Source organism: Hemitrygon akajei, chromosome 5, assembly GCF_048418815.1.
Source record: "Hemitrygon akajei chromosome 5, sHemAka1.3, whole genome shotgun sequence".
NCBI lineage: Eukaryota > Metazoa > Chordata > Chondrichthyes > Myliobatiformes > Dasyatidae > Hemitrygon > Hemitrygon akajei.
Window position 1 is genome coordinate 188,359,803 of NC_133128.1, and position 14,102 is coordinate 188,373,904.

At 39.9% G+C, this 14,102-nt stretch overlaps 1 protein-coding gene across 1 annotated transcript in view; it reads right to left on the minus strand.

The window, feature by feature from the left end:
* itgb5 (integrin, beta 5) overlaps positions 1-14,102 on the minus strand; it is a 139,085-nt gene that overhangs the window by 111,803 nt on the left and 13,180 nt on the right. Inside the window, exons 3-4 of the mRNA XM_073047518.1 lie at positions 4,759-4,966; positions 3,535-3,784 (exon numbers count right to left, since the gene is read on the minus strand). Of these exons, the coding sequence (XP_072903619.1) occupies positions 3,535-3,784; positions 4,759-4,966 (458 nt within the window). The remainder of the gene's footprint in view (positions 1-3,534; positions 3,785-4,758; positions 4,967-14,102) is intronic.

The window sequence follows — 14,102 nt, forward strand, 5'->3', positions numbered from 1 at the left end:
AGTTAAAGATAGGAAATCTCCACCTTTCCTTCTGCTAACAGAGGGATTTTCATGTAAAACAAATTCTTAAATGGTATTTCCAAATGAACAATTAGGTATGTTCAGCTTTGTTTCTATCAATGAATACATCAGATTTGTTACACGTCCCTGCAGTAATCTATTTCCAAATGGCAAACCATATTCCAGAAACTGGCGGTCAATATCATACAAATTAAGTGATTAATGCTCCTGTGTCTTAGACCACAAGATACAAATGATAGGATCTGAGGCATCAACTTAAGTTTAAATCTTTAGGAAAGAAGGATGGATGAAACTTTGCTTGTTAGCAACAGGTGAGGTACAGGAGGATTGGAGGATAGCTAATGTTGTTCTGCTGTTTAAGAAAGGCTCTAAAAATAAACTAGGAAATTATAAGCTGGTTAGCCTGACATCAGTAGTGGGAAAGTTACTGGAAGGTGTTCCATAGGACAGGATACATGAGTATTTGGATAGACAGGGATTGGTTCAGGACAGTCAGCATGGCTTTGTGCAGAATAGGTCATGTCTAACTAATCTTATAGAGTTTTTCCAAGGAAGTTACCAGGAAAGTGGATGAAGGCAAGGCAGTGGATGTTGTCTACATGGACCTCAGCAAAACACTTGACCAACTCCCTCCTAGGAGGTTGGTCAAGAAGGTTCAGTCGCTTGGTATTCAAGGTGAGGTAGTAAACTGGCTTTGTGGTAGAACCAAGAGAGTGGAAGTAGATGGGTGCCTCTCTAACTGGAGGCCTGCGACTAGTGGCGTTGTGTACCGCAGAACCATTTTTGTTTGCCATCTATATCAATGATCTTTGTGATAATGTGATTAACTGAATCAACAAACTTACAAATGACACCAAGATTAGGGGGTTTGGTGTATAGTCAGAACTTACAAAGGGATGCGGGCCAGCTGGAGAAATAGGCTGAAAAATGGCAGATGGAACTTAATGCAGACAAGTGTGACATGTTGCACTTTGATAGTACCAACCAGGGGCAGTCTTACATTGTGAACAGTAGGGCACTGAGGCGTATGGCAGAACAAAAGGATCTGGGATTACAGGTCCATTATTCATTGAAAGAGGTGTCAAAGGTAGACAGGGTCATGAAGAAAGCTTATGGCACTTTGGACTTCATAAATCAACATATTGAGCACAGGAGATGAGGTATTATATTGAAATTGTATAAGACATTGGCGAGGCCTTTCTTTCAATTTTGGTCACCTGCCAACAGGAAAGGTGTAAATAAGGTTGAAAGAGTACAGAGAGAATTCACAAGGATGATGCCATGTCTGGAGGACCTGAGTTGTATGAAAACTTTTAATAGGTTATTCCTTGGAATGTAGAATATTGAGAAGAGAGTTGATAGAGGTACACAAAATTATGAGGGGAAATGACAGGGTAAATGGAAGCAAGCATTTTTTATTGAGATTGGGTGGGACTACAACTGGAAGTCATAGGTTAAGGGTGAAAGGTGAGAAGTTTAAGCCGAACATGAATGGAAGCTTTTTCACTCAGAGAGTGGAGGAGTGTGGAATGAGGTGCTAGCGCTGGTGGTGCATAGGACCTTGATTTCAACGTTTAAGTGAAATTTGGACAGGTACATAGATGGAAGGGGTGTGAAGGACTATGGTCCAGTGTAGGTTGATAGGAGTAGGCACTTTAAATGGTTTGGTGCTGACTAGATGGGCCGAAATGCCTGCATCTGTGCTGCAGTTTTTTTATGACCCTAACTCTATAAAATGGCAGATCAATTTAAATAAAGTTATAAAATGTTGCAATTAATTGTTGGCAATTACATATCATTTCAGGATCAGTAAGCGCATGGAGACACAAGGGACTGTAGATGCTGGAACCTAGAGCAGGTTTCAACCCAAAACATTTACAGTTTCTTTCCTCTCAGCCAGCATCTCCCTCCCCACTAACAGATGCTGCTTGATCTGCTGAGTTCCTCCAGCAGATTGTTAGTTGCACAAAAGCAGGGATTCACAATGTGGTGTCCACATACCCCTCCGTTAACGGTAGGGATCTATGGCACAAACAAGATTGGGAACCCCTGACTAGAGTGAGCAACTGTCTGCGAATATAGTAAAAATAAAACACATTCATCATGGGTTGGAGAACAAAACAGGCACCAACAAGTTGGCAGTCAATGTAAAGTGCTAATATTAAAGCTAATGTTTATATTTCTTCTGACATCTTTACTACTGGTCTATCACAAAGATAAACGGAAAACTAATTCCCAAGATATTTCTGCAAATCAACAATACCGAAACACACTGGTGTCAAGTTCTCAAGTAAAGATAATAACTGAATCACATTTACCAATGTAAACCATGTATAAAATTAACTTTTATATTTACCCTTTCATTTAGACGTTTCAGGAGGTGGGATGGAGATACATCTCTACCAAAGGAGGTGTAAGGCACTCCTTCCCTTCTTCCCTCCACTAGCCTGCAGGCCACTCTTGCTTAACCCACCTTCCCGCCCACAACAAAAAACAAGCCATGGGAGCAGGTGGTGGATGGTCATATGAGCAGCTGGCGCATATCACAACCCCTGGTTATGTGACCACTGGCGCCAGGCAGATAACCTCTGCAGAGTATTGACAATGGCTGGGGTCACCCGTCTTGTAAAGACATTGCTCAGAAGAAGGCAATGGGAAGCCACTTCTGTAGAAAAATTTGCCATGAACAAAGACCATGATCATCCACATCATAGGCATGTCAATAATGAACGAGCAAAGGGATTCTAACACTAGACAGGATATGTTTAAGGTGAAAGAAGATAGATTTAAAGGGGACATTATGGGCAGGTCTATGACACAGTACGTGGTGGGTATATGGAATGAGATTCAAGATTGTTTAATGTCTAGGGGTCATCCAGCTTGTAAATACAATGCCCAGAAGGCAATTGCAAAACACTTCTGTAGAAAGATTTGCCAAGAACAATTATGGTCATGGATTGCCCAGATCATATGGCACGGCAGATAATAATGACGATGATGATATTCAGGAAACAAATGAATCATGCTGGGCAACAAATATCTGATGCTGTAACAACACATGCCATTTCCTTGGGGGGGCGCGCGCACACGCACACGCACACGCGCGCACGCGCACACGCGCACACGCGCACACACACACACACACACACACACACACACTTCTGCAGGTCAGGCAGCATATATGGAGGGGAATAAGCAGTCGCCAATTTGGGCCGAGACCCTTCATCAAAACTGGAAAGGGGCAATAAAGAGGAGGGGTGAGGGGAAGGGGTACAAGCTGGCAGACTGCCCCCTACTAAATGAATGACTAAAAATTGTGAACTATCGGCTGTAAAATAGTTTACTTCTTTAAGGCATCAAGCATGAAATCGAGAGCTTCAGTGAAAATGCTTGATTTAACAAAATACATCAGACAAGAATAAAATATAGAATATTACAACCTTTTACTAATCTAGAGATTTTTTTATTATTTCAAGACAAATATAATAATAACAGAAACTAAGTATTTCTCACCCAACACAAGGATTGTTCTGGTATTTGGGTCCTGTGTATGAGAATGGAGATGTTGGTTTGTCAACAAATGTCCCAAAACCCAGTCGAAAGTTGCTGGTGAGTTTTGCCATCTCTCGTGATAATGTTGTTCCAAGCACTCGGATGTTATCCAAATCATCTTTCATGGAGAGGGAAAGGTCCATAAGATAGTATAAATCCACCGGATAATCATCCACCTGCCGAACTTGTATGCGAAATGTGGTCTTGTGGTCTGTATACCGTGAAAACAATGTTTGTAAATTTATTCTTTTGGTAGAATCCACAACATCAAGCAAAATTTACTCAAGTTATCAAAACTCTTTTAAGTGACAGGGAATGTCAGAGCTTGCACAGAGCAACGGAATTTCATACAAAGAAATTCTATCTTTTTCAGAATATATTTCTGCTCAGAAGCAAAAGAATAACTAATTCCTATTAAGCTGCCTATTGAAAGAACAACCAAAGCTGGAAAAAAAACTAAGCGTTACCAAAACTTGTTTTATTGGATAACCTAATTGAAGCCAATGGAATAAATTTTCAGAGGCTTGGTAAAGGCAAAGGCCGAGCCTTATGCTTCGCCAACATTTTTTATTCACACAATAGTCTCCACTCAAACAAAATCATGTCTTTAAAATATTTAAAGCAGAGAGATGTCACAGTCAATGAGGGCCTGAGTTCAGACTGTAATTACACACCACACTCGAGGAAATAAATGCTTCCAGCTCTGAATACTTTTCCTTCCTTTTCCTCCCCAAGGAAATTATTATGATCCAAGAGCAGCAAAAAAAACCAACTTTATTTTAATATGCTTCCTATTCTCAGTTAATACTTAAAAAATGTATGCATGTATGTATGTAACAGAAATAATCATAAGATTATTTTGGGGCAGTTTTGGGGCTAGTTGATGCCCCCATACCAGGGGTACACAAACTTTTTAATGTCATGAACCAATACCATTAAGCAAGGGGTCCGTGGGCTTTACCCCAAGCACACGATATTAAACTGAATTCTTTTCTTCCATTATGATCAGTTGACATCATCCGGGTCAGTGAATCAAACCTAGCACTTCCTCGTTTTCTATCCACTGATACCAAAAGCCACAACTATCAGGAAACAAATCTCTGAAAGCCTGCCCTAGATTTAAAAATAAAGTGCAGCTTCAAAAATCGAAGTAACCCTCACTGTTGAGTAGAATCCAGTGCTTACCAGGTCTTAGATTGAGAGCAATCTCTTGAGGAGTTAGTTGAATGACATCAGATTGAGAGTATCCCGATCCCTTACTGCTCAACGGAACATTTCGTTCTATCCGTATAGTGCTCTGAGGACTCTCAATAAACTGTTCTTGGCATCCTCTTTTAATCAAGTTTTCTCTGAAGTCACACCTTGACGGGATACTTCCTTTGCTGCCAAATTCCTTACAGATAAAAGATGGAATGATGATAAAAATGCATGAACCATATTAAACATAAATTGTTCAAGATGTAAATTCCTCTCTCAAATAAATGTGATGGATAGAAAACAAACACATTCCCTGTTCTTGTTAAACCATCTCGGGACTATGATTTTGCTAATATTAGATTTCCTTTTAGCCTTATCCCTCTCACACACATTTGACTAAATGCACTTAAGTCTTTGAAGAACAGTTTGGTCATTCCAGAAAAAGCTATTTAAATTCCTAAAGAGATATAGCTTTCACAAACATGAGAAAGTCAACAAATGAAGGCAATCCAAAGTCAAACGCTGGAACAACTCAGCCAGTCAGGCAGCATCTTTCAAGAGAAATAAACAGTCCACGTTTCGGGCCAAGACCGTTCCTCAGGACTGAGAAGGAAAGGGAGTATGCCAGAATAAAAAGGTGGGGGCGAGAGGAAAGAGGATAGCTGGATAGTGATAGGTGAAGCCACGTGGGTGGGAAAGGTCAAGGGCTGGAGAAGAAAGAATCTGATAGGATAGGAGAGGCACGAATAGCAAACACCAAAGGGCGTATGTACAAAATTAAGGGAGGGAAGTTTAGGGGAGACATCAGGGGTAAGGTTTGTTTGTTTGTTTGTTTGTTTGTTGTTGTTTTTTTTTACACACAGAAGGTTGTGAGTGCCTGGAATGACTTGCCAGGGATGGTGGTGGAGGCTAAAACATTAGGGGTATTTAAGAGCCTCTTGGACAGGCACATGGATGAAAGAAAAATGGAGGGTTATAGGGTAGTGTGGGTTTAGTACTTTTTTTTTTAAGGATTATATGGGTCAGCACAACATGGAGGGCTGAAGGGCCTGTACTGTGCTATGGTTCTATGGAGAGTGGACCATAGGAGAAAGGAGGAGGAGGAGGAGGGGACCCAGAGGGAAAGTAATAAGCAGGTGAGAAGAAATACAAGGTCAAAGTGCGGAACAGAGGAGGGGAGGAATTGTTTAAGGAAAGGAGAAATCGATATTCATGCCATCAGGTTGGAGGGCACCCGGATGGAATATAAGGTGTTGCTCCTCCACCCTGAGGGTGGCCTCATCTTGGAACAAGAGGAGGCCATGGATCAATACAATGTAACTGGAATGGGAATGGGAATCAAAATATTTGGACGCCTTGAAGTCCCACCTGTGCGGATAGTTTCAGCAGATTTCAGAAGAGGGAGACAAAATAATTTTCAGTAGAGAGAGACAAAAACACTCATTAAACAGAGCTGCTTATCAACTTCAAGTGCAATAAGGAGCCAGAGTTTCACTTTGATTCTGCTTGAGTTTATTGTCAGCCAAAACAAATAGTCTGATACTACAGATCTTTAAAAAGTAATTTAAAATAAACCAAGGTGACAGCCACTATTCATTTTCTGCTTGCAACCCTCTCGATCTTTCTTGTCTGTTTCAGTGCATTTAGATGCTCACCTCCTATGCTGCCAGGCCCTATCGTTTGTTTTGCAAACAAGACAAACTGATTTTACCCAATATTAAGTCTATAAAGATCTTAATAGGTCTTCCCCTTTTCCATCACCGTTCACCCACACACTTTTTTTTTGTGCCTGCCAGAAAAAGAGCAGACCTGCTTAAAATTTGATCTCCAGTGATTCTGGCATGGTGGCAAATGTGGCCTGACCCAAACCCTCACAGTCCTGCTCAGACTCGGTAGAGAAACCAAGGAATTAACTGTTAACTTGCTTCCAGGTGGAACAAGTGGGGGGGGGGGGGGGCATGGGTAGATGCTTTGCTGCTACTTGTTTGTGGGGTGGAGGGGACTTCAGTGTTCTATTCATTCAGTGGCATTCATTCTTTGGGGTTTTCTCTTGTTCGTGGATGTCTGTGAAGAGTAAGAATTTCATGTTGTATACTGTGTACATTCTCTGATATTAAATAGAACCACTGAACACCTTAGCATGTTTTCCAGAAAAATCAGATGTATATAAATAAAAAATGGGCATGGACTGAATGCAATTTTAAAACTTTATGGTTTTATTTCTTCTGAGTTTATGTTCCCAAGCTCTCAGTTTGTGAATTCTGGATCCTCAAATGTGGACCACTGAGAAATCCTACACAGAAGGGCAGAATGAAGAGCGAAATCACAATCAGGTCAATCCAACTGGCAGCAATGTGATACACACATTTACGATAGCCTGATTCAAAAAAAGAATTAAACCTTGACATAGATGGCAACCACTCCAAATTCAATTAATTATGTATCAAATTCTCCCAATGACAGTTAATGCTTAAATCACAAAAAGCTGTTAAACACAACTTTATGTACACAGAAAAACTGAGGTTAGCTTTCCTTCAGAAGCTACAGTATCCTGTACAGCTGTCACGGAAGAGCAAAAATAAACCTTTAACTCAATAATTTAAGCAAACACAAATAATGTACAGACAAAGGGATAAAATGCTAGCCAAGAATTTTGGCTAGAATTCAAATTTTAAGTTCTCTTTCAAGTCACAATCAAAAAGCAGTTCTCCAGTTATTTGCAGGGTCCTCGGATATTTGTATTGAAATATGGCCTTTAAATCACTACTTTCTATAATAATCCTAGCTCTACCTTCAAAGTTTTAAACATTAATCAGCTCTTTGATTCTGAAGTGCCTTAAAGTTTCGTGTCTGCCAAACAGCCACAGCTAAGGCCTATTCCATCCATCAAGTGTAAACTGGAAAAATAAATTCCTTGTGTTAGCTTAATATCTTATTTTGGGAATTTAAAAAACCACACAGTCCATTTAAAAAAAAATCTTATAAAGCGATGACTCAGAGCTATTTTCAATTCAATGCTGTTTTGAAAGGATCTCATTCAGAGAAATATTGTGGAACACTAAAAAGATCAGAATAATTCATTGACTTTTTCTCCAAATAAAATCTGGACTTCAATCAATTAAAATTACCAAGTGTCTCCTAGTAAACCTCCAAAATAAATTAGATTGCTCAGTACAGATTTCAGAGTTAATTTATAGAAAAAAAATCAATTCTTTCCCCACAACAATTGCTTCATAAAACAAATACATCCAAGTAACAAACATGACATGACTGCATTTGATGTTAAGTTCCAAAAGTAGAATAGAGAATTAGAAAGTAAAGATTTTAAACAAACCGACCTGCAAGTAAGGGCAAACTGCAAAGAGAGGCTCGAATTAAAGTGCTTATTTTAAGTAGGCCTAAATTGTGAACTAATTAATCTATGGAGAAATTCAGAGAAGTATTTAAAGTGACAAATAACTCCTAAACAGGCAAAAGGCTCAGTTAGCATTGTTAAACTGCACAGTCATAAATGAGAGCTGAGAGAATGTATTTAAGGAAAAGAAAATGCGTGTAAACACAAGGTGAAGTTCAAAGTGAAGAGAATAAAGGACATAAAAATATGAAACAGATTTCCAAGAGTTAAATGCGTTTTTAATAACTTTATTTAGAGGACGTGACTTTTAAAGCAGAACATGGATCATTACAGCTGCAGACAGCCACAACAGATAATAAGTAGTAGATTTGCTAAAGAAATACTTTTCACAGCCACAAAAGAGGGAAAAGTATCATTAAGAGAATGGAATGTATGAATATGTCAAAGTGGGTTATTTCTTTTAAAACATACAAAAATGGAGAACACAATGGGCCTTGAGACATAAACCTTTAGGATGATGGAATTGTAAGAAAGTCAATTAAAATTACGATATATTTGTTGTAATTTGTCATAATTTTCTTGTCCTTAGATTGAAAATTCTGAAGGAAGGCAGGAAGAAGCCAGGTGCCAGCTGTATATGAACTCAGGCCTGGGTGGCAGGATGGAGATACGCCTCTACCAAAGGAGGTGTGTGGCACTCCTTCCCTCCATTAGTCTGCAGATCACCCTTGGGTAAGGTGTAGCACCTACTTAGCCCCCCCAATCAGGGTCACGCACGTGGTGGGTGGTCGTATGGGCAGTTAGCGCATATCACAAGCCCTGGTTATGTGACTACTGACACCAGGCAGACAATCTCTGAAGAGTGTTGATAAGACCATAAGATCATAAGACACAGGAGAAGAATTAAGCCATTTGGTCCATTGAGCCTGCTCTGCCATTCAATCATTGCTGATCCTTTTTTCCTCTCCTTAGCCCCACTCCCCAGCCTTCTTCCCTTAACCCTTGATGCCTTGTCCAATCAAGAACCTACCAAGCTCTTCCTTAAATACATCCAATGACCTGGCCTTCAAAGCTGCCAGTGGTAATAAATTTCACAAATTTACCACTAAAGAGTAAAATCTAAAGAGATTTCCTGCATCTTTGTTTTAAATAGACGCCCCTCTACCTTAAGGCTGTGCGCTCTTGTCCTAGACTCTACCCCACCATGGGAAACATCCTTTCCACATCTACTCTGTCTAGGCATTTCAACATTCAAAAGGTTTCAATGAGATCCCCTGTACTGGGAAGCATGAAGTGTATGAAGTTACCATAACTAGAGAGAAGGTCCTTGGGAAACTGAAAGGTCTGAAGGTAGATAAGTTACCTAGACCAGATGGTGTACACCCCGGAGGTCTGAAAGTGGTTGCTGAAGGCATTGGTAATGATCTTTCAAGAATCAATAGATTCTAATATGGTTCCGGAAGACTGGTACATTGCAAATGTCACTCCACTCTTCAAGAAGGGAGAAAGGCAGAAAAAAGCAAACTATAGATCTGTTAGTCTGACCTCAGTGGTTAGGAAATGTTGGAGTCAATTATTAAGGATGAGGTCTCAGGGTACTTGAAGTCATGATAAAATAGGCTATAGTCAGCATAGTTTCCTCAAGGGAAGATCTTGCCTAACAAATATGTTGAAATTCTTTGAAAACTAACAAGCAGGATTGACAAAGGAGTATCAGTTGATGTTGTGTACTTTGATGTTCAGAAGGCCTTTGACAAGGTGTCACACATGAGGCTTCTTAACAAGCTATGAACCCATGGCATTACTGGAAAGATTCCAGCATGATAAAGCAGTGGTTCTGGCTGGCTGCTGGTGACAAGTGCTGTTCCACAGGGGTCTGTGTTGTAAACAATTCTTTTTACCTTATACAAATGATGGAATTGATGGCTTTGTTGCAAAGTTTGCAGATGATATGAAGATAGGTGGAGGGGCAGGTAGTTTTGAGGAAGTAGAGATGCTACAGAAGGACTTAAGACAGATTAGGAGAATGGGCAAAGAAAAGGCAGATGTAATACAATGTCAGGAAATGTATGGTCATGCACTTTGATAGAAGAGAAAGGATTGACTATTTTCTAAATGGAAAGAAAATGCAAAAAACTGAGGCGTAAAGAGACTTGGGAGTCCTTGTGCAGGATTCTCAAAATGTTAATTTGCCAATTTAGTCTGTGGTGAAGAAGGCAAATGAAATATTATCATTCATTTCAAAAGGACTAGAGTATAAAAGCAAGGATGTAATCTTGAGACTTTATAAAGCACTGATGAGGCTTCACTTGGAGCAGTTTTGGGCTGCTTATCTCAGAAAGGATGTACTGAAACTGGAAAGGGTTCAAGGAGGTTCATGACAATGATTCCAGGATTGAATGGCTTGTCATATGAAGAGTGTTTGATGGCTGTGGGCCTGTATTCACTAGAATTCAGTAGAATGAGGCGTGTCCTCATTGAAACCTATTGAATGGTGAAAGGGGATACAGAGAGGACATTTCCTATGATGGGAGAGACCAAACCAGAGGACACAGCCTCAGAATAGAGGGACGTCCCTTTAAAACAGAAATGAGGAGTTTTTTTTTTCCCAGTCAAAGAGTGGTGAATCTGTGGAATTCTTTGCCATAGCCTGTGTGGAACCCAAGTCTTTCTGTATAATTAAGGCAGGGAAATACACATTCTTGATTTGTCAGAGCATGAATGGATACAAGGAGAAGGCAAAATATTAGGGATAAGAAGAAAATTGTATCAGCCATGATGAAATGGCAGACAAGACTCAATGGGCCAAATGGACTAATTCTTCTCCCATATCTTATGGAACAGATGCCAGGAGGAAGCTTCTTGCCTTCTTGATCACATTCTTCCACTGACCAAGACAAATCTGATTCTAACCTCAGATCCATATTCCCTCCCACAATTTTCTTAACGAAAATCAATTTAACTCTGCCTTAAAAATTATCAAAGTTTCTGCTTCTACTGCTCTTTGAGAAATTCCAAAAACTTATTGTCTCAAAAAGGCAATTAAAGACCCTCCTCACCCAGGATATGCCCTTTTCTCACTGCTACCGTCAGGGAGGTGGTACAGAAGCCTGAAGACACACACTCAATGATTCAGGAATAGCTTCTTCCCCTCTGCCGTCTGATTTCTGAATGGACATTGAACCCATGAACACTACCTCACTACTTTATCTTTTTTTTCCTTTTCCGCTACTTATTTAATTTAACTTTTTTTAGTGTTTATACTTCTTACTGTAATTCAGTTTTTATCACGTATTGCAATGTACTGCTGCATAACAATAAATTTCACGACATATGCCACTGATATTAAACCTGATTGCGATTCTCATTACGCTTCTTGTCTTCTTCAATGGATGAACCTTTAGTCTGAAACAAAAATCTCTAGTTCTAGATTCTCCCACAAAAGAAGCATCCTTTCTATACACTGTCAAGATCTTGAAAAGCATTATGTATTTCAATCAAGTCCCCTTGAATTCCCATAAATTCCAACAAAATAAGTCAAGCCTATCCAAACTCTTTATAAGACAACCCCCACCCCATTCCAGGTATCCAGTTACCAGACCCATAACTTTCATTGAGCTGGGTTCCCTAAATAAGACCAATATTCTGAATGTGGTCTCATCAGAGTCCTCTGTAACTGAAGCACAACATGCAACAGAGACTAGTACTGCACAAGAACAGATGCTTCAGCCCACTGTTTCTGCACCAAACATAATGCTAACCTAACTAATCTCTTTCACTAGCATGTGATCTATGTCGCTCTCTTCCCTGTCTGTTCACGTACCTGTTTAAAAGCCTCTTAAACATTATGATTATGCCACCTCCCTTGGCAGCTTATTCAAGGTATCCATCACCTTCTGTACAAAAAAAAGTTGCCTCATAAATCTTATTAAACTTTCCCTTCGCATCTTAAACCTATGCCTTCGAACACTTTGATATTGCCATCCTGTGTAAAGACTATCTAGCCTATCCATGCTTACATATTTCTATCATGTCACCCCTTCATCTTCCAATGATCTACTGGAAACAATCTCCCCACAACTTCAAGCAAACCCTCTTCTGCACTCTCTCTAAAGCCTCCTAATCCTTCCTCATAACGTGGCAACCAGAAAGGCACACATTGCTCCAAATTTGGCCTAACTGAAATTGTACACAGCTACCCAACTTATAATGTGCCAACCTATGAAGGTAGTCTTGCAGTAAACCTTTACCACTCTATCTACTAGTGTTATCACTCTCAGGGAACAGGTTATCCATGACAGGCAATTTGAAGAACTTCTAGTGGAACCACAGAAAATCACATGGAAGGCATTCAAGGATGTTGAAAATTTTATTAGCAACTATAGAGCACCAAACTAAGTGCAGCTGGCTGACAAGATGCTTCAAGAATACAAAACCATGAAGTGCAACTTGTCACTAAAGATTCATTTTCTGCATTCCCATTTAGACCTCTTCCCTGCATATGTTGGCGCTGTCAGTGAAGAGCATGGCAGAAGGTTTCAGCAGGACATTGTGGTTATGGAGAAATGGTATCAGGACAACTGGGATCCATCAATGCTGGCTGTGGACTTGCATCCCACAATCCCTCAGTACATCAGTGCTCATAAGGGCCTGCCATTTACTGTTTATTTTTCTCTAGCATTTGCCCTCTTTACATTTCTATTTAATTCCACTTGAAATAAACAAAAGCATTCTACAAAGATTTCCTAATTACTTGCTATATAAGCATTTTAACTTTTTGTAAGCCATGCGCTGGGACACCCAGATTGTTTGGTATCTCAAAGATCTGTAATCTCATCACAATGCTTCTATTATTGTGGGCTGAACATACTGTTCTATGTTCTATCAAGATCAACTATTTCACATTTTTCCATCATTTTATTACTTCCCCTGGGTCCCCTCCTTCTTCCCTTTCTCTAATCATCCACTCTCCTCTCTCATCGATTCTTTCTCCGCCGCTTGACCATTCCCACCCACTTAGCTTCACCTATCACTTTCCTGCTAGCCACTCCCCCCCCACCTTTTTATCCTGACACCTTCCTCCTTCCTTCTCAGTTCTGAAGAAGGGTCTCAGCCCAAAGCGTCAACTGTATATTCCTCTCTATAGATGCAGCCTGACCTGCTGAGTTCCTCCAGCGTTTTGCATGTATTGCTCCGGATTTCCAGCATCCACGAACTTTCTCAAGTTTGTGATTAGACTCCATTTACCAGATCGTTGCCTGACTCACGTAATATATCAATATCCCTGTGTAACTATGATATCCTCATCGTTACTTACTTTTCTACCTGTCTTAGTATCATCAGTAAATTTAACAACCATTGATCATTTAATCAAAGGCAGCTATATTTTAAAGGTGGATATGCCAGCACTGATTGCTAGGGCACACTTCTTGTTACATTTTGTCAACATATATCAACGTGTGTCACATCATATGCCAAAAGTTTTCATTTTCCAGAATAAACTTTGATGCTGGCATAATATCAACTGCATTCTGAAAATCCTACTGTATACATAATTCTCGTCAACCCAAAGTACTTGCTTAACGCTAATTCAGGAAATAGAGACAGAGTATAATGGTGCACTTGGACAAGCATCAGTCAATGAATGAGGAGCAGGGTGGATTCTGGCCAAGCAAATCCAAACAAATACTTTGAAGAGACTGCTAACAAGACTAAAGAAGAAAATTCCACGTAGAATTTTGCCTAAATGGAACCAAGGCATTTTTATAAATCAAATTCCATATTGATCTACAATATAGAAGATGGCTCAGGTGACCATCAGCGATATCCTGCAGACAGTTCACAGAACTACCGTAGATTCCGGATTTTAAGCCGGTACTTTTTTCCCACATTTTGAACAGCTTTGAACTTTGCGGCCTTTAATACAGAGCGGCTAATACATGATTTTTTTCATGCCGCCTCGTAAACATTTTGCCTC